The sequence below is a fragment of the Falco peregrinus genome, chromosome 6, assembly GCF_023634155.1.
Source record: "Falco peregrinus isolate bFalPer1 chromosome 6, bFalPer1.pri, whole genome shotgun sequence".
NCBI classification, from domain to species: Eukaryota; Metazoa; Chordata; class Aves; order Falconiformes; family Falconidae; genus Falco; species Falco peregrinus.
The window spans coordinates 60,953,897-60,981,818 of record NC_073726.1 but is presented as its reverse complement, the minus strand read 5'-3'; the positions used below and the strand labels follow the sequence as shown (position 1 = coordinate 60,981,818).

Here is a 27,922-nt window from a genome sequence, read left to right as displayed (position 1 = left end):
CTCCAGCCAGCTCTCTGTGGTGCTATTTGCTTACAGTCATGCACAGCTAATGCTATACTAGCCCCTCCAGGCTAAGTTGCCATTATATATGATGTTCAGAGGTGAAGGTTTATTCCGGATGAGGAAACCAATTTCAAATGAAGGAAAAATTCCCTTCCTAGCCTGCTCCTTCTCCTTCCATGAGGCAGGCTGTGCTCTTCCTGATGATCCTGCCTCTTTGGCACAATAAATTCCTTAAAACAAAAGTGACTTTATTTAAGTATCAGCAGGAGAAGTTTTTCTTCATCAATAGATCATTTAATCTGAATAGTGGGAGAGAGAATTGCAATGCCTTTGGAAGGTATATCCATAGCTATTCTGTGATATAATGGAGACCAGATTAATGCGTTCTATTCTAGCCGTACTAAGGATTTGCCTGAATTGAGAAGACCTCCATCCCTCCCTTCCCTTTCCACTCACGGGGGTTGTGGTGGTTCTGCTGAACTTGAACTGAGAGAAGAGGAAGCGAGATTTTAAAATGCTCAGTTGTAATCTACAGAGCATGAAGACATCGCTTAAATGAAAATTCATAAAATGTTTGTCTATCCACTGTCTTTCTCACTGCTGGGTGCTGGGGAAAGTCTGTTGGAGAGCCACTTCTCTTTTAGTAGAAACTGCTGTTGCTCAGATTCTTTGTTCATTGTTTTCTATTAATTATCCTGTGATTAAAACTATAGATCGCTCCCATGCATTGCAGAACTTTTACACTGAGAGCACTTTCTTCACTGACCTCAGCTAGGTGTTCAGGCAGAGCCCTCTTGCCTCCCTGGCTTGTGTGGTGAAACCTCAATCTCTTGCAGTTAGCTTTAAGTATTGCTTAAAATTACTGCTGCATTTTGGGAGATGGCAGGAATGGGAGCTATGCTGTGGAGCAGCCCCTCAGCCAACCGTTAGCCATAGGGGAAGGGAGGGGAGAGGGAGAGGGAGAGGGAAAGGAGAATGTGTTGTACCAAGCTACTGTTGGACACCTGCTACCACTAAAAGAGTTCAGTACTTCTCCAGCCTTTCAGCACTTTCAATAAGCCACTGCACGGGATTAGTCCAGACTCTCACAGCAGGGCACTTCAGCTAACACTGAACTCTGGGCCAACGTTCTGTGTGAGATTCTGTAGCACTGTTACCAAGAGCAGAGCTACAGAGAGGTGTTTTCTTGCTCAGGGCACATGTTCAAGCTTTGGCACCTTCACTGTTCAACTCCTGGTACATAATCTGTACATACATTTGACATCTTCCTAGTTCCTGCTGACTCTGAGTAGTCCACATTGCTGCCTCTGCTATGCACTGGAAGTCCTTCTTTCTGGGTAGTACTACTGGGGTGCAAGTACATTAACCCACACTGTGCGCCTCCCCTCCAGAAGAGCACCCCCGCTGTAAGCTACTATGTTGCTCTTGCTACAAACCAAGTTAAAATCAAAAGAAGTTTAATTTTCTCAGTATAGAACACCGTTCTGTTAAGCTTCTGCTAATAAAGTGTGTGATCATAAGCCTAGCTCTACAGTCCCTGGTAAATATACTTTCATTCAATGTAAAAGAAAATCAGGAAGTTTGCTCTGTTCCTCTTTCTTGGCTTCACCTTCAACCATGCTGTATCTGGTTACAGATTAACTCTTGCTGCACAATAGCCATTATACTCGCAATCAATTGGAAACAGAGCTACTTCGCTAAATGAACAGAAAAGTTCTGTAATTACACTGTGATGTCTTTCCATGATTCTGTGTCCCCCACTGAAACACCCCTCAGAAGCTCACAGAAAGGCACAAATAAGTGATAGAGGCTGTCAGATTAAAGGAAAGGGAAGAAGGGCTGTAGATTCTCACCTCTGTCTTCAGTGGAGAAATACTATTTTCGCACATCTGTGCTAAACCAAACACTGATCCTTTCACTCCTGACATTAATACATTAGGTGTGGAACTCACCCTGCTGACCTGAAAAGGTCCTTTGAGGAATGTATTGCTCTTCACTCAGGAAGAGCAAGACAATAAACAAATGAAAGAGTCTTCACTTCAGGCTGCAGATCTACCATCTCTTCATCTTTTGTCTCACACTGTATGCCAAGATTTATGGAGAAAAATTCCAAAAGAGTGAGGAAACCAAAGCGCTGCCTTTTGCTCAGAGAAGAAAGAGATCTGTCCTTAAAATCTCACATCAGAAATCCCCCAGCTTCTACTGGCTGGGACCATGGGTCTGTGCAGGAAGGCCCTGCTGTACGTAAGCAGTCAGCTACTGTTTAGAATACAGCATTGATCTGGGAACACAGGACCAAATCTTTGCAAGAGTCAGTTTGGATTTTAAAAAAATCCTATGCCAAGACAACAACCTCTGCTGGGATCTCCACACAGAGGAACTGCTTTTCACTTTTGACACCCATGTGCCAACATGCATGACAGGAATAGCTGAGTTCATTCCCTGCTGAGACAGTATCCTCATTATTAGAGACTGTTCTTGTAACTAACACCTTTATTTGCCATTTCATGTGAGAAACCAGTAACATCTGGACTATGGGGATGAAGCCACGAGTTTATTCTTGCAGGAATTTTTTGCAGGTTGTGCAGGGAGGGGCAAGAGGCAGAAACCTTTCCTGCAGCTGCACCTGTTCTGCAGGTAAAAAGACCCTTCCTTCAGACCTGACAGCCTGACACTGTCTCCAGGCTCATTAATGTAACAAAAAAAGAGTAATGTAACAAAAAAAGAGCACCCCCTGGTGCTGCTCTTCCAGCTTTTCACGAGTATGGTGATTTCAGAGGATCCCAACATGCTTTAAAACCAGTGGCACATCCTAGGGACTGGCTGGCCTGCCGCATATGGAAGGACTGCATCTCTGCTAGCTTCAGGGTGGTCTAAGAGATACAGGATTGTTGTCTCCTGCCTGGGATCTTCCTCTACTTCCCTACACTCACACAGGGTTGTGGAGAGCACTGTATGCTGACAGTGCCCTCTGATGTATAAGAGAAGGGGAGAAAGATTATGCTGGAAGAGGGGGAATTAGGTTCAGTCCATGTACTCAGAAGGCTTGTGAGAGGCAGAGAGATGAGGGGAGAAGGGTCTGGTTGCTCAGCATGCCAGAAGGGTCATATCTTCAGGCCAGTCAGCTCCCCTCCCGAGAGAGGCTGTATTCAGCTCTCCTGCTCCTCTGTGGCCATTCGTCACTGTGAGAAGCCAGACCAACCCTTAAGAGAAGACCAAGGATGCAGTGGCCAGCCACCTTCAATGACAAAAATGGAAAATAGAAAAATGAAATTCTAAACAGTGCCAGGAGGACTAAAAAGCAGCAAGATACTCCCTTACCATTGCTGAGCAGAGTAAACCTCATCACAGGGAGAGCAACTAGCTGTGAGCAGAGAGGCTTGCCAGTCTGCCAAGGTCTCTGTCTGCTGAACATCAGGGAGCTGTTTGGATCCCCACAAATACACCCAGCAACTGCAGAGGCCAGTACTCAAATGCAAACCTTCTTTTACAGAAAGAGACATTTCCCATACAGTACCTCGGAGGAGGCACTATGAGTAACTGATATTACAGTGAGAGATACATAACATGTAAGTGCTGTCCCACACTTGAATTTGGGCAGGACATTAAGGCTACAGTGAAAGAAAGCAATGAGATCTCTGATGACCACACCAAACTTTAGGGTCTCATCCCACTGAAAGGAAGGCTTGCCCCATAGCTGCTCATGGAGCTGATGCAGGGAGCAGATGTTACCGCTTTTCTGTGTCTACCCTTTCTTCCTCAAATTCCCCTCCAAGGCCTCTACAGAGATTGTCTTCACTGATAGAAATGTCAAACCTCGACTGCAGCCATGAATCTGTTCATGAACTCTGCTGGCCACAATGCCACAGAGCTGCCTTTAAGCTCTCTTAAAAATGTGAGGCATTCCAATCATTTTAATTACTGTGCATTGCATAAGCCAGAAACCAGTTCACACAAAGGAACAACAGAAAAGTGATTTTTAGACCCTCTCACTCTCTTCTCTGCTTAGTGCAGCCTCCAAAGCTCTGGGAACACCAGCTCTTATTACCATTTGAAGCACTTAATCTATTTGAAATCTCTTTGTTCAGTCACTTAAAGCTATTGATGAAGTTTAGAAGGGTTTAAAAAAGAAAGACAAAACTTTGATTTGGAGATGGCTACAGCAGCGTGAAAACAAAGCAAGAGAAATGGAAAAACTTATTATAAACAAAAATGAGAGAGAATTAATTGCTTGGAATGAGGTACAGACAGGTAGAGCCAAGCAAATTTGTCGTGTCCACCCCCTGCAATGGGAGCCTCCTAGCTTGAACCCTGTGTGGTACTGAGCACTTTGGCCCTGATCCAGAAATGCACTTAAGCTTATATTTAACTTTGTGCATGTAAATGGTGCTGTTGACTTCACGAAAGCATCTTGTATGTGTAAAGTTGCCTTAGTGTTTTGCTGGATTGGAGCCAAAGAGCACAGTCATGTGCAGGAAACATTTTTAGCTTGATAAGGCTGTTAAAAGATATTTCCTGGTTGCCCTTCTGCAGCTGATGCTACATCACAACCTGATTGGAGGATCCCTGCACTACCAAGAGGGTGATCTCATATTCTACAACCCTTTACAATGTAATACTGCTGGTGACACATGGTGCATCTGATCCGCTCCCAGGCTAGGCGCTTTCAGTAAGCACAATCTATAAAGGATCCTTGAGGACTGAACACAGTATAGAACCGTTAGAGTTGGTGAAGGTTTAATGGTGTACCTTTAATTAAAAGCTTGGGAATGGGATACGTGCTACCTATGTCTGGCTCACAGACAGGAAGGTGACATAATTCCTTTGCAACCTCAGAGAAAAAGATCAAATGATTTTTTTTTATATGTATTTATAGAATTAAAGACATTTGTGAAGAAAGAGTCCTCATTTTAAGTAGCAAATGAGGTTCACTGATACAATGGAGGAATTAATAGGGAGTTTTTTCAACCTTTTTCACACTTACAAATCATAGTAAATACAAGCATTTTAAACATAACAGTCTTCTCAAAGGACAGTGTCTGAAAAAGAAACAGATTATCAGGAAATATGAGAATCTTTTGCTAATGCGATACATGACCACTTTGTACTGCCCTATGAGATAGTGTGAGTGTGCTGTAAAAAAGGACATCAGATGACTCTGAAAACACCTATCCTTTCCCACCAGCTGCATAAAAGAAAAAAACCCCAAATATATCTCCTATAGAGGGTGTGATGCTGAGCTGGTGTAGAAGATATGAAGATCATCAACTTCAAGAAAAGTTTTTAGCACAAGAAGAGGCTTTTGAGCAACTTGGCAGCTGAACAATTTAGAATGTTAATGGCAGGACTCCACGCTCATGAATCAAGTCAAGTTACTGTAGAAAAGTTAAAATGGAAGTATGTCCATACTTCAGAAGCTTTTAGAATTAATATATTGTTAAGGAGGTGGCAGGACTGTTTGGACTGCAGGCTGAAGTCTTCTGACTTTATTCATGCCACACTCAGTTTAAGCCAGCTGAGGTCTGGCGATGAGCTGGAGTGTTTGTTTTGTTTTGGTTTGGTTTGGTTTGGTTTGGTTTTTTTTTGTCTGGTGGTAGTGGAGGGTATTTCTTTCTCTCTCCATTTCGCTCTTTCTTTCTTTTCCCCTCCTTCCCCTCCTTTCTTCCTTCCATTCTTTCCCCTCTCTCTCTCTGCAGTTCCTGTAGTTTGATGAAGCCCTTCTGTACTACTTAGATTCAGATGTTTCTGTCAGTTCTGAAGCAGCCAGCATCCCTCACAATGGAATGCGATCAAAAGTGAAGTGAATATACATTTAGTTTATGTACCGCAACACCTTGTGCCTCTTGAAGGTATATCCCAAAGTGCTTTTATCTCAGTCTTCGCAGCTAGCTCCAGGATGGTCCCTTCCAGCCACAAGCAGGACTTGTGGAAGGAAAATGATATTGCTCATATCCTTCTGATGTAAACTGCAGTGACTATCTATGGAAGCAGAAGGTAGCTCTTCCTCCTGAAATTTAACTAAGACACCCAGCTTAACATTTTTCCTTTTCCAAAGAGTCGGTTCTTCAGATATGGCAAGGAGCCTAGCCTCATCCACAAAAAATGCAACCATCTCTTGCAGCGCAGTGCCCCCTAGCACTGTCTCTACACATTCATGCAGGACGGAGGGAAGAAGGCCACTTTGCTCAGTCAACAACACCTGCAGGAGATGGCTTTCCCTAGGAATTTTCACACCAACTATTGACCCAGACCAGTCATGCTTAGCTTGTGGGATCCGACAAGATCACAGCATGAAGTGTGTGGCTGCCCGGTAAAGCAGAGAGATCCTTAATTGTGTTCAACAGTGTGTTCTTGGTGGAAGACTAGAGTAACATAGATTTCTTTATTTGGTGACATTAACCAAACGTGAACTCTAATTTTCTCATACAAAGATCAAGGTCTTTATTTTCTCATTCTTTCTCTGCTACATTTTTATGGCCATATAAGGCTTAAAGTTTTATCTAGGCAAAGGAGATGAATGCTGGATTTTATTTTATTTTTTTCCCTTTGCAGTTTCTCTCACGCAGACAGGGCATAGAGTGGGGATTCAGCTAGAGTTCTCCTTTCAGTTCCCTCATTGACATTCTTTGTTACTTTGACACTATTACAAAAACTTTCTTATATAAATAAATAAAACATTCAGAACCCTCCCTGACTCTTCTAGAATGCACTTTACTGGTAGGTCTCAAAGAAGAGAGGCTAACATCAAATACGTAATAGATAATATACAATATCTCTACTTAAAGATGATAAAATGAATGCATAGGCAGGTTAAATGATATAACCAAGGCCTCCTAGCAGGCCACTGGCCAGACTGAGCTTTCCCAAGTATTATTTACCTTTAATTTACACAAATAAAGCACTCTGGTTTCTGTATATGAAATGTACCCTTTAAGTGGCAAACAAATAGTTATTACTGTACAGTATCCAGTCCTGGTTGAAAAACCTGCATCCCTGCTACTATAGAGAAGTTCATCTCCTTTAAAAAGAATATCTGTGTGTCAAAAAAGCAGGTGAATCAGCTAAGCTCTAACTGAACGAACACAGGTACTACCACTCCAGGCAATGCTAATACACACATTAAAAAATTTGGATCACCTCTCAAACTGTGGTATAGAAGATAGTGGTAAGCCTTGCCACACAGACAGCTTGCACACCATGCCTTCCAAACAGATGTGTCCTGCCACTGTGGATCAAGCTGCGGCACTCCTTTTCATCCTGGAAAGTAATGGCAGCTTACTTCTCTGGGTTATATCTGAAAAGTGAACTACTTCCTGTAATCAGCACAAACTTGGTGTTACTTGAACAGGGTTGGTCAGTCTCACTGTAAATGAACTACTTCCATGCCTTGGAAGGCCCTGTGTAAGGTCAGTAATTTCTAGCTCCCTTCCTCTCCCATTTCAGAAACTGAGAGGATGACTGAAGGATTTGTTTTTCAGTCTCCTCTGAGTGTGTCTTGCATCTGTGCATTATAGACACTCAGCATTTACACAGCACTCAACATCTTTAAAGGTTATTACAAAGCATTCAGCTTGTTAACCCTCAGAACATGCAGGACAGGTGTTATTATAGAAATGAAGAAACATACTCAGACGAGTTACTTGGCCAGAGCGAAGGGAGGTGGTGCTGGAGCTGTGATTATGATCTAGTTGTGTGTGGGCCAAACACTCTTTAACTTACACCAGTGTCAGGTTATGGAATAGCTCTACTTCTCCCAGATACAGATCTGAGATGTTGATAGACCAGGTGTATCATGATGTTGGTGATACCAAACTTTTTACAACAACAAAGAAAAAATGAAAGTGCCAGACACACCTCATTTTTCTTCCATGTTACTCTGCTGAGGTTGATGGAGTTGTTCTTTGTTGACACCCGGTGAGACTAAAACGACAGTCCAATCTGACAGATTCAACCTCAGCTGTAGCACCTTTAGCAGAAAATCCAAGTACCTAAGGAGTTTTTTGCATAGGGTTTCTCATATTGCAATTTGGAGCCCAACAATCCAGACACTGACGTGTCTAAATTAAATGTCCTGTTTAATACTCTGCCTCATACGTACTTACGTGGCCCGTTAGCATCTCAACACCATCTGATTTTTTCAGTGTGTTCACTAATACACATTCCTGAGAAGGTCCCATCACTATTAATCCCCATTACACAGACTGGGATTTGAAGCACAGTGAGGCGAAGCTGTCACACAGGTTGTCTGTGTCACAGCAAGGGCAGGAACCTGTGTTTCCCACTATTAGCATTGTAACCTTGATCTCTACTAGCAACACCCATCTTGAAGCTTTTGTATTTGGATGCTCCAAATAAAAGCCTGTGTTTCCATAAGACTGGAGGTTTTAATTTTGTATGTACGGTATGATTAAAGAAAAGGTGTAGGCAGGCTGTGCTTCACCCAGATGGAACAGAATTGTAAATCTAAAGACTTAGCTGACTATTTAGAAATTTAGGACAGCTGGTCCCTGGCCTTTAATACCAGCGTAATTTATAACTAGACATGCTTAAGTCTTGTAAACCCTGTGGAAAGAACTCTGACATTATATACACTGGTTTGATACTGTGATTAATCACTCCTCAGTCGCCTTTGCAGGATAAGGCGGCCGTCTGTATTTTGCAGCTGGCAATCTCCTTCCTTACGGCCCCAGCTCTTCTGTAATATTTACATTTCTACAGCTGATAGAAATTGACAGCTCTAAAAGGGGATAAGGGAAAACAAAACAAACAGGACTTTTCTATAAATTCCACTAAAGCTGCTCTGCTAAAATATACTTTGAGATTAAAAGTTGGGAGTGGCTGGGTAGATATGACACTGCTTTTTCCAGCATGGACTTAGCAGTTTATGACCTCTTTCTGACTGAAAGCCCTGGGAAGGGGAAGTGATGGGTGGTGGTGGCAGGGTGACAGGAGAAGGAGTATTTGAGCAGGATTAAAAACCGCAGGACAAAATCCTGCTTTACAGTTCATCTAGGTCTTGCCCTTTTCCTCCATCCTCTTTTCACTGCCTATTGAAAGAGGAAAAGAAGCAACACACTGCACTCCTCCCGTGTTTTCTGATCCCTTTCTGAAAGCCCTTTAGAACACTATTTCACCTCCTCCAGTTTAAAATCAGCCTGCAGGCGGCCGAGATGGTTCCGAGGGGAAGGGCCCCAGCTCTCCAAACCAACAAGAAGCCCCGCTCATTTTCCCGGGCCCTTCTCGCTCCCTGAGGTAGGGAGCGGGGCGGCCGAGGGGAGGCAGGTCCTGGCTGGGGTGGCAGGGGGCTCCTCGGGGCCAGACCCCTCAGGGCACTGACGGCCGCGGGACGGTTACCCGCCGGATACCTCGGAGATGCAACTAGTTTTTAAGAGTTGTTGTTAAGAGTTGCAGCCCCCCCTCCGGCGGCGGGAGGGGACGTACGCTGGGCTCCCGGCCTTCTCCTCAGAGCTGGCGGCTACCTGCGCCGCCGTCCGTCCGGCCGCCGCCCGCGCGCGGCGCTCCCCGCACCACTCCGTATAAGGCGCTGAAGCGGCGGCCCCGCCCCGGCCCGCTGGCCTCTCCCGCCGATGAGGTAATGCGGGGCTGCCATTGGCCGGGGGCGGTGGCGCCCCCGGAGCCGGAGAGGGCGCGATCGAGGCTATAACTCCGCGCACCGGCCCGCCGCGGCGCAGCGCAGCGCAGCTCTGCACCGGTCGGCGCCGCGCCGCACCTCTCCTCCTGCCGCTGCGAGCCGCGGACCTGCCGTGCCTTCAGGCTTGCACCATCTCGCCGAGCGAAGGCTGCGTTACCGAGGCCAGCGAGAGAGAAAGAGAGAGAGGGGTAGTGCAAGGAGGCAGGCAGGCAGGCAGGCAGGCAGTCGCGGCGCACGGGCAGTTAGGAAGCGAGAATAAAGTCAGGCGGACAAAACAGCGTCTGCCCTCCTGCTCCGCAGAAGTGGGGAGGCACCTCGGGAGCAACATGACGGCGTGGCTGAGCTTCCTCGTCGTGTTCCTCTGCAGCTGGAGCCTGCGGGACTTGGTGGTGGAGGCTTGCACTTGCGTCCCCATCCACCCGCAGGACGCTTTCTGCAACTCCGACATCGGTAAGTGCCGCGGGCAGGCGGCAGCCGCCCGGGGTGAGGCGGCCCCGCCGGGGCTGGGCGGGCCCCTGAGGGGCAGCGGCGGCTCCAGCCGCGGGGTGGTGGCACCTGCCCTGCTGCCGCGAAGCCCGTGTGTCTATAGAGGGTCACAGCGGGTCCAGAGGGGGTGCGGGCAGCGCTCGGTGGCACCACAAGGAAGCCTTCGTCCTACGAGTCGCCCGGTGAACACAGAGGCGGGCTGGCTTAACCCGGTGAGGGGTGCCCTGACCCTCCGAGGCCGCAGGTTGTGGCCCCGTAGCTGCCGCACGTGCCTGGGTTAGTCAGAGGAGAGGTGCGCGGTGGTGGGCCCCAGCCTGCCCCTCCTGAGGGGCAGTGGGGAGCGAGGCGTGCTGTGGCAGCAGGCCGTCCCATGGCAGCCTCTCCAAGAAATAAATCAGTAAGAGTGGCTTGTTTCCTACAGCAAGACAAAAACACAATTGGAGGTGTGGGCAGCCAAAATTTCCTCTACAACCTGTTGACAAATACCATGAGGCAGGGTTAGGACAAGTTCTCTCAAGCCAGGGAACGACCCGTGGTGGTTGAGGTTGGGAGGTGCGGCGCACATAGGCTTGTGGTGCCATGCTGGTAACTTTTGGATGGGCTGGAGAAGCAGGTAACAAGTGTCCCCATGCTTTCCGCATGCTACTTTGTGATCTTTGCAGCTTAGGAAGTGTGCAAATGTGCATGTTTTTTGGAAGTTTGAAGCACTTGTATAGGATCTTGGCTGATGTTCTCTGCTATGGCTTTTAGCATCACCAGGGGTCTTCACTACACTAACTTTAGATAGGGGACAATGGGAACACCCACAGTCTCAGAGGAGGAGGTAATCGGGACTCTGGTCTCAAGTTCTTTGGTTTGTTTGTAGCCAAGGCTGGTTAACCAAGTACGGTTGCCGCTTGGTAAGCATCCTGTAGCAAAGTACATGAAATCAACTAGTGGTGTCCTTTGAGTTAATGCTGGACACGTGTCCCCATACAGTAATTACAGGCTGTCACTTAAGCAGTCTTGAGTGGACTGCATGAGTGAAGTCCTCTTGCACCTCCGTAGGTTGTCTTAGTAGCACAGTGTAAAAGGGGTTGGGGGACTTTGCACTGCTGGTACCCACACGGTACTGATTCCAAGTGGAGTCTGCAAAGAAATCCTCCTGGCAGCTGCTATGGAAGTCAAATAGAAAATAATTCTTACTGCAGCAGAGCACCCACCCATTGCTATGAACCTTGCAAGTGGCTCTCCCAAGTTAGCCAAGCTTACTAGCAAAAAAGCTCTCTCTTGCCTTTAACTCTTCTACAGAAACTGCAGTTATGCCTGTTTATTCGTGTCTAGTTCATATAGTGCATCTGCTCTTGAATGCCAAAAAATAACATTACATGTTATAAGCGCTGGGAAGGTTGCAGTTTGCTTCAGTGATGATAGACTGGAAAATATTTATAAAATAGTTTTATAATGGGGAATTATTCCAGGAAACTGCAGTATTCAAAGTTTTTTGCCGTTTTCATATTTTGGATCAAGTGTGCCACCGAAGTGGCAGTTGCCAGGGAGATTGTCCTTTTTGTGAAAGCGAGACTAGGAAACCGTTTTTCCACAGCTAGAGCTGATGACAGCATGTGGCCTTCATTAGCTGCATTTTGGGAGGAGGTCTACTTTCTTGCTCTGATTCTGTCATGTTATACTGGATTAAGGGTAGTTTTCAGTTTAATTCAACTTTGTAAAATGGTATTAAATAATTTTTTGTAATAAACACACACAGTGTATTTTTGCTAGATGCCTAAGTGACTACAAGCATGGTGAACTAAGAAATTTCATGTAACAGTGCTCTTAAACTTCAGGGCAAAAAGTTTTTCTGTGTTTACTCTGATTTCTGACAGAGTTCAAAGTTGTCTGCTTCATCTCTACTTTCTCTCTTCTGGACTATTCATTATATCTCATGCCTTGGCTTTGCTATGAGACATAGTAGTTCAAAAAGTTGATGTCAGCGGGGCTGCCATGCCTTCAGATATCACGGCAATGCAAAGGAGAAGAGCAACTCATTCTAGCAGATTACTTAAATGCAAGTTTGGTTAAGACCACAGCTCTGTGTGACAGGTTGAAGCAAAAGTAAATCCTTAAATTTGCTGGAACTGTCTGCAAAATGTGATGTGTCTGCAGGCTGATTTTAGTAAATGCTGTCATATTCTTCATGTGCTGAAAGGGCAAAAAACACACTAGAGCTTTCTGGCTCTGGAGGAGTTAATCATCTCCATGGAAACTGATGGCAGTGTACTAGTACAGTGTTTAGATAGACTAAACTACACGCTGGGTTATAAAACACATTGTGGAGAAGAAGGGGACTTGGCAGCAAGTTTTTATCCCTCTTGAAGCTCCTGACAAAATACCAGCTCAAAAGGGAGGAGTCAGTGCAATAAGGGCTGGAGCAAAAGAACTTTCTAAAATAGCTCCTAAAACAATACAAGAAATTAACTAGCTAGGTGGCAGCCTAAGAGAGGCTTTTGATCTTCAGAAGCACTGAATTTTGAAGGAGGGAGAAACTGAGTTTAGGAGTGTAATGCAAGCTTACTGTTGGTCTTTCATGCCTAGCCACTGAAGTCCTACTCTCAAGTTTATTTTCTTCTCCTTTAAACTGATGTAGACATTTAATTTTTGATCTTCCTGTGACTCAGTTCTGATGCAGCCTCCCAACTCTGTGGCCGCTAGAAGGTTTTAATCTCTGCAGAAACAGATGGTCAAATTAACCCATTGGAAAGGGCAGAATTTCAATATTTACATCCTTTGATAGAGCAGGTTGTGGTCTTCTAAAGGAAGCCTGGACTCCAGCAACAACAGGTTTTTTTCTTTATTAAAAAAAGTTGGAGAGGGGGGAAGAGGAGCTACTGCCAGACTGGTCACAAGGGGTCTTTTCACTTCAGCCTGAGTGTTACAGCATGATGAATAGAGCAGAAACGAAGAGGTGTGTCTCATCTGGCCTTCTGAGGTCAATCAATAATAAAATTGCTGTTTTAACTCTTGGCTTGCTTTCTTTAACTGGACAGATAAGTGCCAGAACAGGCAGTACAATAATAAGACAAACAGCAACTGCTATGACTTGCCATCTGAACTTTGCTTCCTCCACTCCTGCCCCCTGCCTATGACCCCTTCCAGATGTGACTATTTTTCTTTTGTTTAAATTAAGAGACCTTTTGAAAGAACAGACACCAGGCATGCTTTGTTCCCTTGTGACAAAGTTGTGACATTTCCAGCTGGACATAGCTGACATGAAAAGGGGTTGTTTGTCCTTTTTTTGCAGGAGCAGCAGGAATTTTTGAGCTTGGTTGCTGAATGTTGCATTCACAGGTTTGGAAAAACACCTTCTGCCTCACCTCTGCTTCACCCAAAAAAAAAAAAAAATCTCAGGCTGGATTTTGACAAACCAGTCTGCAAGCGATAAAGGAAGTACTTTGTCCACTCCACACCTATCTCACTTTCATGTCATGCATATACTTCAGAAAAGAGCTATGGCACTGCTGGGTGTCTCTTGCCGGAATTCAAAGGAGCTCAAAATAACATTCCTTCATATAGTTTGTGTTGGGGCAAGAAATATCTGTTTCAGCAAGGGTGCCGGTGGATAGCGCCCCTCTCCATTCAAAATAACCTCCCTCTCAGTAAGCTGGAGTTGGCAAGCTTTGGGGAAGTGAAAGTAAGCTCTTAAGAGTCCCTTGGTGCTAAGGAAGCCATTCATTCCTCCATCCTGCCATACCCATAGCACTGAGTTCACAGCACCCACAGTGGCGAGCCTCCTTTGAACTGAGTGTGATCTGAGAAGAGCAAGAAACAGCAGAGGAGGAAGCTCATGAAGTTGTTTGGCCCAGTCTAAGCACCTAATTGAAAACCTGCCCTTTTCCATTCACGGGTTTTCTTTACACCTTCTTACTTATAAGCTAAAAGAGATATGCAGAACAACTTGATCATACATGAGGTTTTGAACATGCATTATTTGCCTTGACATGGACCGCAGTGAGGTCACACATGCTGTCTTATCCTTACAAGTAAGGTGTGCCATATTAACTTAAAAGTTAAAATAAACCAGCTCCAATCAATTATTATGCCAATCTTTTGAGTTGAAATGAATTTAAAACAAATTTTTGGGTAGATGCCATGATAATGGTTGCAAAAGGGTTATATCCACTTTGGAATTTGACTTTTGTTGGGGAAGTAATAATGTAGTTTCATTTTTAGACTGGACTTCCCTTCGAAATGGGAAATCTGAGAAGTGTTCTGTAAAGCTTTAAAAAAAAAGAAAAAAAATACTGTGAATTCCAGTTTACATGGGAAGAAATTGAGGAGATTTGTTTAACTTTCATGGGATTCCAGTATCCATAGTATAAACTGGTGAAAGAAGGTGTTCCTTGTGCCTTGTCATGTTTTCTGACAGAAAGATGGCCATCTAAACTATGTTGTCCTGTTTAATAGAAATGGAAATAGAAGATGCTCTTTTTTTTTGTTGATTATTTGCAATTAAAGTCCATAGCAGAGTAGAGAAATCCCTTTGTGGGATCTGGAGTTTGTCACTTCTCCAAATCTATGTATTTGGAAAAAAAATGTGGTGGAAATTACTGTTTGGAAGATGTAGTGCAGAATGTTAAGGCTCCTTTGGTGTCTTGTTACTATTGCATATGCTTACTCCAGCTTTCTTGCAGGAAGAAACTCCAGCAACACCTCTGAGCCAGCTGTTCTAACTTTGAGCCTCTTTCATTCTTATTTTCACTGATTTCCCACCTATTCTTGAGAACTTGCCACCTGCCAACTGCTCCTCTAATATTTCTGGGAAGAAGTGGGCTGATGGGGACATAGTTATGTACAGCCATATGCATTTTCTAGCTTACCAAAGGTTGTCATCTGGGGTTGGGAAGGGCCTGCTTTGTTCATGTGTGTTTTTTAGGATGAGCAGATTTGATTGTTTGACCATAGAAGTGGCAAAAGGTGACACATTCGTTTTCAGCTTCAGCAGCGGACATCACATTTTCTAAAACACTTAACTATGGTTAGTCCTGCCCTTTCAGAGTCTCTTAGATATGGCAACTGGGTTGGCACCTGATGAAGTGGATCTCTGTACTCATGCATAATCTCACTGACAGTCATGGTGGGTGGGACCAAGAATCTTTAGTAGGAGCACTCAGTGAGTCAACTTGGCCTTAACTGGATGTTAAAGCTGTTAAGATGAAAACTTAGTTTTTCTGATGTAACAGTGTTGTCTGAGGTCATATTTCTTCTTCCTCACAGCTTCAACACCACCTGGTGCTCTTATGTAGCCCAACCAAGCATGCATTACTGAAGAAAGGAGCCTGTTTGGTCTGGGCAGGAGGTCTTGTCATTAAATGAAACTTCCACCAGATGCTCTCTGGAAGTTCATAAGAGCTGAGAGGACAGCTTGGTTTGAGTTAGCAGGCAGGGCCAGGCATGTGCTTGCCAGCTCTGAACTACGCTAACCTGAGGGACTAATTTCAGTCCTGATAATGTCTGCAGTGCATGTGGTTGAGTTTCCTTTTGAATTATGAGATTTTTTTTTTTTTTCATCGGCTCAAGATAAAGAAGCTTTTGCTCTGATGTGCTGCTTATTGCTCTGGAATTCCAGGGTATGATTCTGTCTTTCACATGATGTTATACATTGGTAGCAACTTAAATGACACTGGTGAAATGATAGTTCTGTAAAAGATGAGAGGAAAATTGGACCTTCAGGTGCCAATTAATTAACCAAATGCAGAGTTCATTGAACTTAAAGGCCTACTGTGGCTCATCTAAACCTCTGAAGAACCTCCATATGTGACACTTGAAATTCTACTGGTGTAACTTTATTGGACTGTTACTGTTCTTTAAGCTAACCTACACCTTACATAGACTTCTCTGAGACAAGGCTGATCAGAGCAGCTGACTACATTTGGAAATGTTGCAAGACTGTCTTAACTCTTCCTCAGTTTAGTGGCACTGAACACTTGTTGCAAATAGCAGAGCTGAAGGTCAACCTCTGGTAAGCCTCAGGGCATGAAGGAGGGAGGCACGCTGCTGGGGCTTTATTAAAACCCAGAGCTCTTCTTTAGAGCAGATACCTGAAAGAGCACGCCACAACTATCAGTGCTCTGCCCACCAGTGACTCTACTGCTAACGTTATTTGCCCATAGTGGGCAAAGTCCTTGTTTAAAACTAGGGCTAAACTGAATTTGCTTTGGAATAACTTGAGAAAAGGATGTTAACTAGTGAATTTCAAATTTCTGCTATTTGAAAGTATTAGGCTGGTGCTGGACCTGAGGTAGATGACACTGAGATGGATTAAATGGATTTACACCCTCTTATACTAGATCTAAAATCTGGCCCAGTTATCAGTATGGAAAGGAAATACTAGACCAGCCTCATAATTTGTGTAAAGCAGGTGCAGTGGTGGTATTTCACCATCTTGTATCAGAATTGGATTTGACTTCATGGTTTCAGGTTTCGAAGAGGAATGTTACAAACCCTAGAGAGCTTAAAACTGTTGTTAAAAAAAGTTCATCTTCTACTGTTATGTGAAGTAGTTCCCTTGAGTGACCAGAGTGAAGATTTAGTGGTTTAACTTACAGTGTCTAATAACATAAAAATGCAAGTAGTTTTACACAACCCTGATTATTTTATTTATTCAATGTTGCTGGCAGCTAGAAAAGATTCTGGGAGTCTTTTGGAAACAAGATAGAAGTCTCTTGAGTTGCATGCTGGTAAAATAAATGTTGACTATGAATAGTCCAGATTCCTGGTAGTGTTTATATAAGACCTTTCCAAAGGGTAATTTCAGCCCTTAGAAACAGTATATGGGCAATAAAACTCAAGATAAACAGCAGACACACACATATGCAAAAAATAACATCAAATCTCATCAAATATCAGCTTTGGTTTGCCTGAGATGCAAAATCTCAGGATTCTGGCTTCCTGGATTATATTAGGAAGAAGGAGATGAATTTGGGTGTCTCTCCTGGGGCTGAAATGTGCCAGGAACCAGCAGAGAGCAGTGCTTGCAGAGAATGTCAGGGAGGCCATTGTCGACTGGGGGATAAGGTCTTGGATTGTGCTACTGGGAAACTAATAATCTGTGTCAGTGGGCTCTGAAAACTTCTGTCTTTGTAACAGGTGGGGGAAGAGGATGATCACACAGCAATAGGCTCAATAGGAAACTTGTAATGGGAGAAATTATTTAGGAGCTTTAGGAACGGTAAAGGCCCTTCAAAGGCTAGTTTTGGAGTATAAGGAAGAGAGGAGGATTACTGGAGAAAGGGAGATTCCGTATGGAAGCACTGATGAAGAAATAGATACAGGCTGGTAAAGCTAAGAAGAATCATTAGCTGTGACATGTGATAGGCCACCCAATCTGAAACTGGGGCATGCCTAAGGTGGATCAAATCTGTCCAGGAAAGTGAATAGGTACTGTGGTTTCAGGGAACACATAAAGGTGAACCCATGTAAACCAATCGATGCTCTACTGATTGGTCTCTAGCAGCCTGTAGCATGTTCATTTCTGACTGGCAATCAAAGCTTAGACTTTGAAAAAGCCTGACTGGGTGGACTGGCCATGGACAGAGCGCACATGCTTTACTCTATCTGGACTCCAGCCAAGCTGTTGCCTTCCTCCATTCAGATGAATGCAAAGTTCTTTCAAATAGCCCTTCAAGAAGTGCAAGTTGCATAGGTGTGTGTGCAGGGCTTGGGCTCCTTTTGTTTTTGCCAATTGAGTTATAAGGAAAATACAGCTTAGCTGGAAAGTGATACAGATCACACAGCAGAAGCGAATGAAATTAAGGCAGATGTAACATTGTCTAAAGGTACTTTTGATATACGTGATGTAGTAACCTGACCAAATACAGTCAGGAGATAAAAGGAGAACATACAAATGGCAGAGCCATCATTGTTCAACACATTTGTTACTGATTCTGGACAAAAATACACATTCCAGTCAAAAATCCACAGTCTTCCTCAGTTACCCATCTGTTGTTAGTGTCAGAGCACTGTAATCCTTATGGCTCTTAAGAGCTTAGAACTAGTTTATTGGGGAGATAAAGAAAGGTGTGTGTGAAAGAGCCCAAGGATGAAAAAGGGACCCCATGGGCTCTTCCCTTCCTAATTCCTTGACTTTGACATGAAAAGGCCCAGGTTTCTGCTGGCCTGCATGATCATTGATGCTTCAGCAAAGCAGATATAAATTGCCCAATGGTTGCACAGGTGGTAATGGCTACATCAGGTGCAACAGCATGAAAGTAACACATTATTACTTCTTGCTCCCTGGTGGTTCATTTAAAAAAAAAAAATAACCCCACAACAGCACATAGGAAACAGGAGTACTTCTGTTCCACAGGGCCATGTTCAAAATGACCCAAGCTCCTGCTGGCCTAGGCTGAAGGACATGAATTTTAACTCCCTCATGCTGTATTGTAATTACAGTATGGGGACTTCAACATCTGTTTCCTTTTCTCCATGTTTACCTCACCATTGGGTGTTATTGCAGTGTAGCCTGCAGGGAGGCCTGCTGGCATTGTGTTAGTCTGTTAATTTTCTGTAGAAGAGCGCTGGAGCATTTGTTCAGACAAAAAGTTCAGTCTCTCATGCTCAGTGAATACATGAACAAACAAAGATCTTGCTCCTCTGATGTTTAATCAGCCCTCAAATTTCTTGGATCAGCTGTAAATTCTCCCGCTAGTGAGCAGGTTTTGGTGTTGGTCTCCAAACAGTTAAAACATAAGGGGAAAAATGTGCTTGCTTGTACTAAGACAGGAAAACCACAGAATGGAAAACTTCCACTTGACTTTGAAAGACAGGAAATCGCTGGTGTTGGACAGGCAACAGGTAGAGGAGAGAGCCAGAAGATATCTGTAGAAAACCAGCTATTCCCCAGACACTTCTACTTCAGCTCCACATTCTTTTGGGGAAAGGAGTTGCAGGCTGGCCCCACTGATCAAGCCCTTTATATGCTTTCCAACCACCCACCCCAGTTTCCTACTTCCTGCCTCTTCTGACACTGCTATAAATATCCTGCCCGCCTTTCATAGGTCTAGAGAAATGCACGTTGCAGATCAAAGGCGATTGAGGTGACAGTATGAAACAGCCTTTAGACCAGCTCTTGCGAAGTGCATAGTTGCTGGGTCCTCAGCTTTAACTTGTGAAGCGTGACATTGCTGGGTACCCTGCTTTAAATTTCCCTGGGAAAATGGAGGGAGTCCTTTAAGAATGAAAAGTCTCCCTGTTTCTTATACTTGCCTCTGGACTAGGATTCCTGGGCCTGTTTCTGAGTAAACAGTTTTGTCCAATAAATAATATTCTACATATAGCATAGAGCTAAGAGCTGAACATTTTTTGTTATTTGGGAGAAGGTAGGGTAGGGAAAAGAGGTCTAAGAAGGAACAGGAGACAGTAGTTGAGAGACCACACTGCATGAAAAAGTATAGCACTTGGCAATAATGAATACCTTAAATGCATTGCAAAGTGACCCCTGGGGCACTTAAGTAACTGTCATGTACAGTACTTCAATAGTCACAAAATATAGGGCCCTCCCTTAGCATCCCGCAGGGCAAAAATCACAAACCCAAAGAAGCGTGGGAAGACAAGAGCAGCAGTTCCTGTGGAAGAGCCTCAGTAATGCAAAGGATTGTGCTGGGTGTGGGGGCAGGATGAGTTCTTAAGCCCTTTGTTTTAATTCTCTAAATATGAAGAGCAGCACCTGTCCCTTTTTTCTTTTTTGCTTTTTTTTTTCTCTTCTTTTCTTTCTTTTTACCAGGGGGGTGGGGGATTAAGGATTTAGTTGGTTATATCCTTAGAGGATCAAGATAAAAAGAAGACTTCAATAAATCTGTTTCCATCTTCTCTACAGACAGTATATTTTCAATAGAATTAAGTAGCTGGCCTGTTTCCCGCCCTGTGTAAGTTTGCAGCTTTACAGAGAAGCACGGAAATAGAGGATTCTACAGAGAAGCGCAGAAACAGAGCATTCTACAGTGTCAGACAGAACTCCTAGGTGGCATTTTAAGAGACCCCAGATTGTCACTGGAAGGTTTTAATGGAATACTCTCCATTCAGAGAGACACTCAACTAGACCTGGTGGCAAATAGCTGATGACTCTTATCAGTATGTTGCCTTTAACACTTTTACTTTGGAACAAGCACCCTGCTGCAGAACCTGTGATAGTGAGTCATGTGCATCATCCAGCTAGGCTGGAATTCTGATGCTGATAAAATATACCTCCCAGAAGCCTGATGTAGGATAGTTTGACTTTTCCATAGCCCCCTTCTATGGCTGTCATCCTAATTGCTTGTAGTTAGAGACTGATTCAAACTCTTCAGTTTTAAGTTCCTTCCAAAACTCTTTAAATGCATTTGTTACTTTTAACTCTGGAGTCTATTTTTCTTATCAGTATGAATGTCTAATCTACCTCCCACATGCATTCTAAATTGCAGCTATCTCATGAGTTTCCCAGTGTATTCTGGTTTGCTATTTTTCTGTTTGACTGGGAGGCCAGCAGGATGGGAATCATGTATTTTGTCATATTTTGTTGTGAGAATTCTACTGATGCCAAATAGTTATGGGACTATAAAGCTAGAACTAATAAATCCTTGTGTTACAGAGCCCTACATCCCTCTGTGTCATTTGATTTAGCAGGGGCCTAGTGGAGTAGCACTGCCAGCTTTATCCCAAGACATGTCCCTTCCAACAGACTGACACTTCTGAAAAAAACAGCAAGCAAAGTGGGAAGCAGGTCCTTACTGGCCTTCGTTCCAAAGACATATTTAGATTTGTTGAAATAGTGTAGATTGAAAGAAGCAGACAGCACCTGTGTATTTGGCTGGATGGGAAACAAAGCTTTCACTAGTACCGGAAAGTTTTCAAGCCAATAGGTTCCTTCCTGTTAGTACAAGATCGCTGAACGCCCTTCTCTCATACCGATTTCCTCCAATACTAATGGCTGTTGGAAGAGGTAGGGTAAAGGAAAGCAGTGCATCTTTTTTTCCCTCCCGTCTCAGAAACTGTTTTCCTGTTTGTCTTTTATACAGCATGGCAGCTTGAGCCATTGACGTAAATTTTGTTCTTTGTGCTGTTCAAAGCTCCCTTCTTCTGAATTTGACAACATTTGCCTACACACATCCTGACTAGGCTGCCTTTTTGACAGAAGGACAGGAGAGCGAACAGAAAAGGATCCTAGGGTGATAATTATCTTGGCACACCTTGCGGGGTGGGGGTTTCACATTTTTCTGCAGGTTCTGTGTTTGTTCATGAAGCCATCATAAGGTCAGCACATGGCAGTGTTCCTTCCAGAATGTATTCCTCAAGGTATATGCGGACCAACAAGGAAAGACCAACTGAAGTTGTTACTGATAATATGATTGTATTGGTGCTTTGAGGCAACACCACCAGCTTACACCATTGACAAACATAGAAAAGTAAGGTTTTGTTCCAAAAAGTAGTCAAGAGTCCTGAATGCGAGGGGTGGGATTCAGAGGGTATTGTAAGAGGAGCTGCTTAGCCCACTTGGACTTCCTTCTCTGATGAAATCCATCAGAGCTCACAGCAGTCGTGCTAACTTGGACAGTTAGAACCGAAAAAGCTGATGCATGTTGTTTCCCCATTGAATTTTGGACTATATCTCCTATTTTTTTCTCATGCAAATATCTCTACTAGAGTTGCTGCAACAGCTGTATTGTCATAAACATACTGAAATTTGGTACGTGGACAACCAGTGTATGCTGGAATCAACAGAGATATAATGGTTAAAATAATAATAAAAAATAAGTTTTGTTTCTTTATTTCCAGAGTAATTTACCTTGGCAAAGACCAAGCACTGAATGGAACTATACACTCATGAGCTAGCTACGTGTTTGCCTGCCAATTTAGCAATAGCAAGACCAAGCAGGATCTGTGTTCCCTTCACTTGGGAAAGGAAAACTACGTTTTAGTGAGATTTACTATAATGATACTGGTTTCAGGCCCGTTTTGGTTTTAGAATATATTGGCAGCAAAGCTACAGCTGACAGGACCGGGCAATGCCAGTCTGCTTTCTGTAGAAGCAGTAATGTTTCAACTATGCAAGGCTGTATTTCTTCCCTGCCCTGTTTGGAAGGTGGCAGGGGAATCCTCACTTGCCTTGGTGTCTTTGAACCAAAATCCCTTACCAGAAAATGTTACTGCAAACTGTGGCAATGAGAATGTGATCTGTGGCTGTTTTGCATAGTTGGATAATTTGTTGGTTTTGCTTTTAAGCCAACTTGTGACTCTCAGGCTAGCACTGTGCCAAACTTTATTAATAGCAGTTCTTGTAATTTTTAAGGTTTTGTCTTTTCATCATTATTCATAAATGCTCATTTCTGGATTTGCTAACAGGTACTTGCATTTCCTCAGTTTCCTTGCTAGTGGAAGGAAACAGTGTGCACCAATAGCCTGGTTTTGTTAACTGAGTTTCTGTTTATCCTACAGAATATTAGAAGTGGACATGAAACTATACAGGGATAAACCACACCTCTGATTTTTCTCAGGGGAAAAAAAACCCCGGTATAACTATTCTTAGCTGGTATATTAAGTGTGAAATTAAGCAGTTCCAAGGGGATGAACAACTGCTATTCAGAGGGAGTGCCTTTGTGCTTCTGTCTTCTCTCCTCAGAGCTACAACAGTTCAGTGTTCTTGACTCAAGAGTGTTTCCCTTGGGGTAGTGGAAAATCAGAGCCGAGCAAGGCTGCAAAAAATCCAGGCTTAGACGTGTGCCTCGTGTGCGTGTGTGTACATCTTGCAGTTCAGTGATGACCCTGATGACTTCTTGAACTTTTAATGACAATGCAGCTGCCTGTTCGTGGTGCTAATTAACCCAAAAGCTGATTCCTCCCTCCCCTTCGTTATCCATTCTGTGAATGAGATGTGAAAACAAGAAGACGACTTTTCCCGTGCCCTTAGGGCTGTCTGAGCCTGGCAGCAGTGACCCTGCTGGAGTAGAACTGAAAGAGCTGCTGCGCAATGGCCCATACTCCTTTTAATGGGTTATTAAAATTCCACCTTCTCCCCTTCCCTCCAGTCCTGTTACAGTTTGGAGCAATGGCACTTAAGGGAAAACAGCTGCAGGAATAACTTTCCTCCTTTTGGAAAGGCAGAGACAGCTGTTCAGTTTGTAAGTCTAGGAATTCCACCACTACTTACTGAGGGCCTGATCCCACTCCAGTTAAAATCAGTGGAAAGATTCCCACTGGGTTCAGCAGGCAGTTGAAGGAAGTAGCTTCAGGAAACAGCCTGCAATCAGACAATACTGCTTCAAAATGTTGGAAACTGCTAGAAAGGAAAAAGAGAGTAGGAAGGCATTTGTCACAGAGCTGACTTGCTGACTTGCCTGCAGTCTCAAAGTACAAGCACTCAGCAAGCCAATGTTTTACTTGAACAGGTTAAATTAGTGTGTTTGTGGTATCCTAAGTCACTTTTTAACTAGTATGTCTATGTTCATTTAGAGTCTGCAGTGTTGACAGACTTTTACTAGCACAGTGAACTAAATGACTGATCTCTGATGTTGAATGCTTGTTTTAGTTTAGATGTTCTTTGCGATCATAGGGTATAATGGCTTACTTTTTGAAATTATGCCAGTTCTCAGCACCTGCAGCTCTCACTGGTATGAATTTACTTGCTGCTTCTGAAAAATGAGGGAAAAAATGGAATTTAGTCTTGCTTCTGTCATTAGAGCTTGTGTTGTCACCTCTGATTTATACAGTGAAAGAGGAGTCTAGAAATTTGCGGGAGAGGGTTGTAATTTCTGTCCCATAGAGAATTTTGAAATGGTGGAAGTTTACTCAATCTGAAATGCGAGGGAAAATGAAAATACCAGAGTCTTCAGCATGGAATTTGCTAGGAAAAGTGATTCTGATGCATCTGAGTCAAATGTTTTGAAGGGTTAATTCAAAATGCCCATTTTGAACAAAGGTGTCATTTCACCTCAACTTTTAGACTTGAAGTGCAGTTGAAGAGAAATGCTGACAGAGGATGAAAATAGGTCTCACTTTTTCTGAGAAGAAAAAAAAAATAATTTTGCTGAAGTTGATTGTTTCCTTAGAAATTTGTGACTTAAGTAAAACCACATTTCTTGACAGGAAAAAAAGCATTTCCAGAAATATTTCTACTAGTCCTATCTCTGATGGTTTAACAGTAACAGCCTCCCCTTCTAGAAGTGTTGATTTTGATCACATTACACACTGCCTTCCTCCCAAGCTGGTAGAGATTCCAGTTCATTTGTCCTCTGGGGTTTATAGTTAGCTTTTTCTGAATGCTAAGCATTCCCTTTAAAACACAAATCTACACACCCTTCGCTTGCTTCAGTCCTTGGCAATGGGTGGTTCTTGGGTTTGCTGTATTAATCAACAAACAAGTTTGTGGCTATGCTGCTGCCAGTGGACTGAGACAAGGTTATTTCCCCTTGCGTTTCTGTTTGTTCCCTCCCTGTCAATGTTTAAACATGCTTACACCTGTGTTCCAGGTGTGAGCTGAACTGGAGCCCTGAAAAGCTGGCTCTTGGGAGGATGGTTCATTACTTTGCCAAAACAGTCCTGTTACAGCAATGTTGCAGGAGACCTAGTCAGGCTCGATGTATAGCCTGGAAATGATTACCCTTATCTGCAAACGTTCAGCAGTGCAGTGTCCACAGAACTTCTGCCTCCCAAACAGTTAATGGGTCTTAGAGCATTCAGCAATAGCAATCACTGTGCCAGGGCAGCTGTGAAATGACTATCCACCCATATCTTGTGACCTTTTGGTTTTTCACTAAAAAGTTACAAGGAGACCTAAGAAGCAGTATTAGAATGCAGGCTTACCTCCCCCAAACTGGAAGTTTTATGAAAGTTTTTGGAAAGAATACTTTACAAAGCTCACAAACTCTAGTAGCACAGGTGAGCTGACTGACTGGTAGGTTCACCTGAAGTAAATATCCATCAGATTCATTTGGTCCAACTTGAGAATTTCCATATAAAACCCACCAATTAGCGATACTGACTAGGAGTAAACCAGTATGGGTTAGTCTTGGATTTGTATAAATATCTGTTGTGCAAAAGAAAAAAAGTCAGCAGTAGGTGGTTGACAGATACTGTTAACTATTCAGTATGTTCCCTGTGCTTGCAGTAGCTGAGTCATATGTCATTAATATTTCATTGGGAGCACCAGGATGCATATGGGCATCCAAGTAATGGACACAATTTCTGGAAATCTATTCTGATTGTGGCATATTGGGCTGCTCATGAACATGAGATGTTGATGAAAAGTTTGTATGAGGCAAGTTTGGGTGACAAAAGAACAAGATGGTTAAATGGTTTCTCTTTCTGCTCCGTTTCTATGGGACAACTTTGGCCAGTCTGTCCATAGGACAGTAAGGGAGTTTCTAAGAAAATTGAAGAACAAAGGTAACTGGCTAGTGTCTGCCTACCCTTTCTTCTGTCAATGCTCTCTGTCATTGCAGAGGGAAAATCCTGTGTCTTCAGAGCCAGAGGATGTACAGTGTGCAGTATTTATGTTACTCATGTAAAGAGTTGTTGCTTATAGGTATTCTCAAACTTCTAGGTCTTCTTGTTACATCTTTCATGCATGTCTCATATCACACTCCTTTTTTTTTTTTTTTTTTTGCGTTATTCCCATGAAAAATCAACACTGAGTTCTTCTGGCCTTCGATATCCCTTTGCAAGTCCAAAATGAAGGATGATGTGTTGGAACACAGTTAGGACAGGGCACTACATGGGATCCTGGAAAGTTCTAGATAGGTGGGCAAATTGGTCAGTATGAGGTTTGCCCTGATACTCTTCTGACACTGACCTGCAGTCTGAGTGGGAATTGTGGTCCATGAGGCTGAATTGGGTCTCAGGGAGGTTTTCCACTTACTTTAATGGACACTGAACCAGAATTCAATGCCCAAGTCATGGTGCTCAGACTCCAGGTAAAATTCTTCACGTAGCTAAGCTCAGCTACATAGTATAGATGACTGTGGTTACAAAATAGAAATTAATAAAATGGGCAATTAGTAAATTCCTTAAGCATTATGGTAAACCAGAACTGTGTCATGGACATGTCCAGTGCATGTGGACAGTCTGCAGAGGCTGTCAGCTTCTGAATTATAATGGCTCAAGAATGGTGGGCAAAGGTACTGGCTTCTCACAGGAGAAATTGTTTGAATGCAGGTTTAATTCCAGGGTCTGGCAGGCCTAATGCTGGGTCCTGTCAGGTCCAGTGCAAATAGGAACAGCAGAGCAGCACATATAGGCCTGACCTGGATAAATATACCTCCTTGGCATGGACAGCTGCTTAGCTTATCAGTTTAATGCAAGTTTTCTAATGCAGGAAGGAATTTGTAGGCCCACCCAGTACCCTTGAAATCTATACATGTTCCCAAACAGTTCTTCCTCTCTAGTTCCTACGTGCAAAATCGAGTGTAAACCATGTGATCAGTGGAGTGCAGCCTCTTCATAGAGTGCTGGCACCTGTCCCAGCTGGGCAAGGTGCTGAAGCAAAGGCAATCCTCTGAAGTTGCTGAGGCAGGGAGTGTCCAGGGCTGTGGCTTTTGATACTCCCTGTTTTGAAAGGTTTACATGGGTTGTCAGAGCTGCCCTATTTCTAATGTGCAGAAGAAAACTGCTTTCAGATGTTCTTTTTAGCAGGACTCTCCTTCCTCCTCTTGTTGGACAGTTTGGATGTGAGCTCTCAGTATGTTCACGGGTTGCACTGTGGGTTAAGGAAGGCTAATAAATTAGCAGATTTGGCTGAAGAATTTTCTATTGCCTCCTTGAAAAATACAGTGATGAATTTATTACACTTGTTAACTCTGAATATCCTACAGAGAAAATAGAGCATTAAGGAGCAAAGACATGCCAGTTCTATGTATCTGGCCTTGCAGGTGTCTGACTATTACATGAAATGCGAAGTAGGATCTACCACCTTCAAGCCCTGGACATTCGCTGCATATAGGGTTGGGTGCTGGATCAGAGCATCTTCCTCCCTTCCTCTTGTGACACATGGGAGCAATCTTTTGGCTGCCTGGTAAGATAGTGGTTTTGTTCTGAGAACCAGATACCAAGCTGCAACACAACAGCCTGTAGAAGGAGTCACCATATCAGAATAGAGCAACTTGTCTAAAGCTTTGCAGGCTATGGACTTCTCTTTCTCAGCAGAACCGAAACTTCCTGGGATATTTGCAGTCAAAAAGAAGAAAAGGAACAAAAGGAGGGTGTGTCTACACTGCCTCTTCAGGCTCAAATCTTCTCAATGTACCTGTTCTGATGTACACATAAAAGCAATGTCATTTGAATACTTGCAGCAACAGCATCACATTTGAGGACTGTGTATTAACCTTGCTTAGGATCGACATTCTTTATTCTTTAAGCAGTGCCCATGGCCTCAAGGGATTAAGTCTGCCCCATGTGAACCAGAATGGGATTTCTGTGATTGTAGTAGGTTCTTTAAAATACCACTTGATCCAGTTTAATCGCTCCTGCACTCGTTTTGTTTATTATCATGATCTGTAGAAATGGAAGGTCAGCCTCACTTGCAACTGTATCACTAAGATACAAGCAAAGGACATGTTTTCTCCTTGCAGAGGCAGCTCCCCTAACTGTACTTCAGGCAATTCATCTCTCATCATATTCTTCAATTTGCTTTCCATGTTACTGTTCACTTGATGGGTTGGGAAACGATCAATGCCAGATGCACATTCCTTTCAGGCAGTAAATGCTCCTGCAGCAGTAAGTCATGTGCACCAGCTCCTTGTTTCATTAAAATCACATATGGTTTCCATTTGCCCCTAA

The 27,922-nt window shown here is 43.5% G+C and overlaps 2 protein-coding genes across 3 annotated transcripts in view; one reads left to right on the top strand and one right to left on the bottom strand.

The window, feature by feature from the left end:
* SYN3 (synapsin III) overlaps positions 1-27,922 on the bottom strand; it is a 201,142-nt gene that overhangs the window by 81,543 nt on the left and 91,677 nt on the right. The gene's annotated exons all lie outside the window — the stretch shown is intronic.
* TIMP3 (TIMP metallopeptidase inhibitor 3) overlaps positions 9,660-27,922 on the top strand; it is a 39,858-nt gene continuing 21,595 nt past the window's right edge. The window contains exon 1 of the mRNA XM_005244460.4: positions 9,660-10,105. Coding sequence (XP_005244517.1) covers positions 9,982-10,105 — 124 coding nt within the window. The 5' untranslated portion in view covers positions 9,660-9,981. The remainder of the gene's footprint in view (positions 10,106-27,922) is intronic.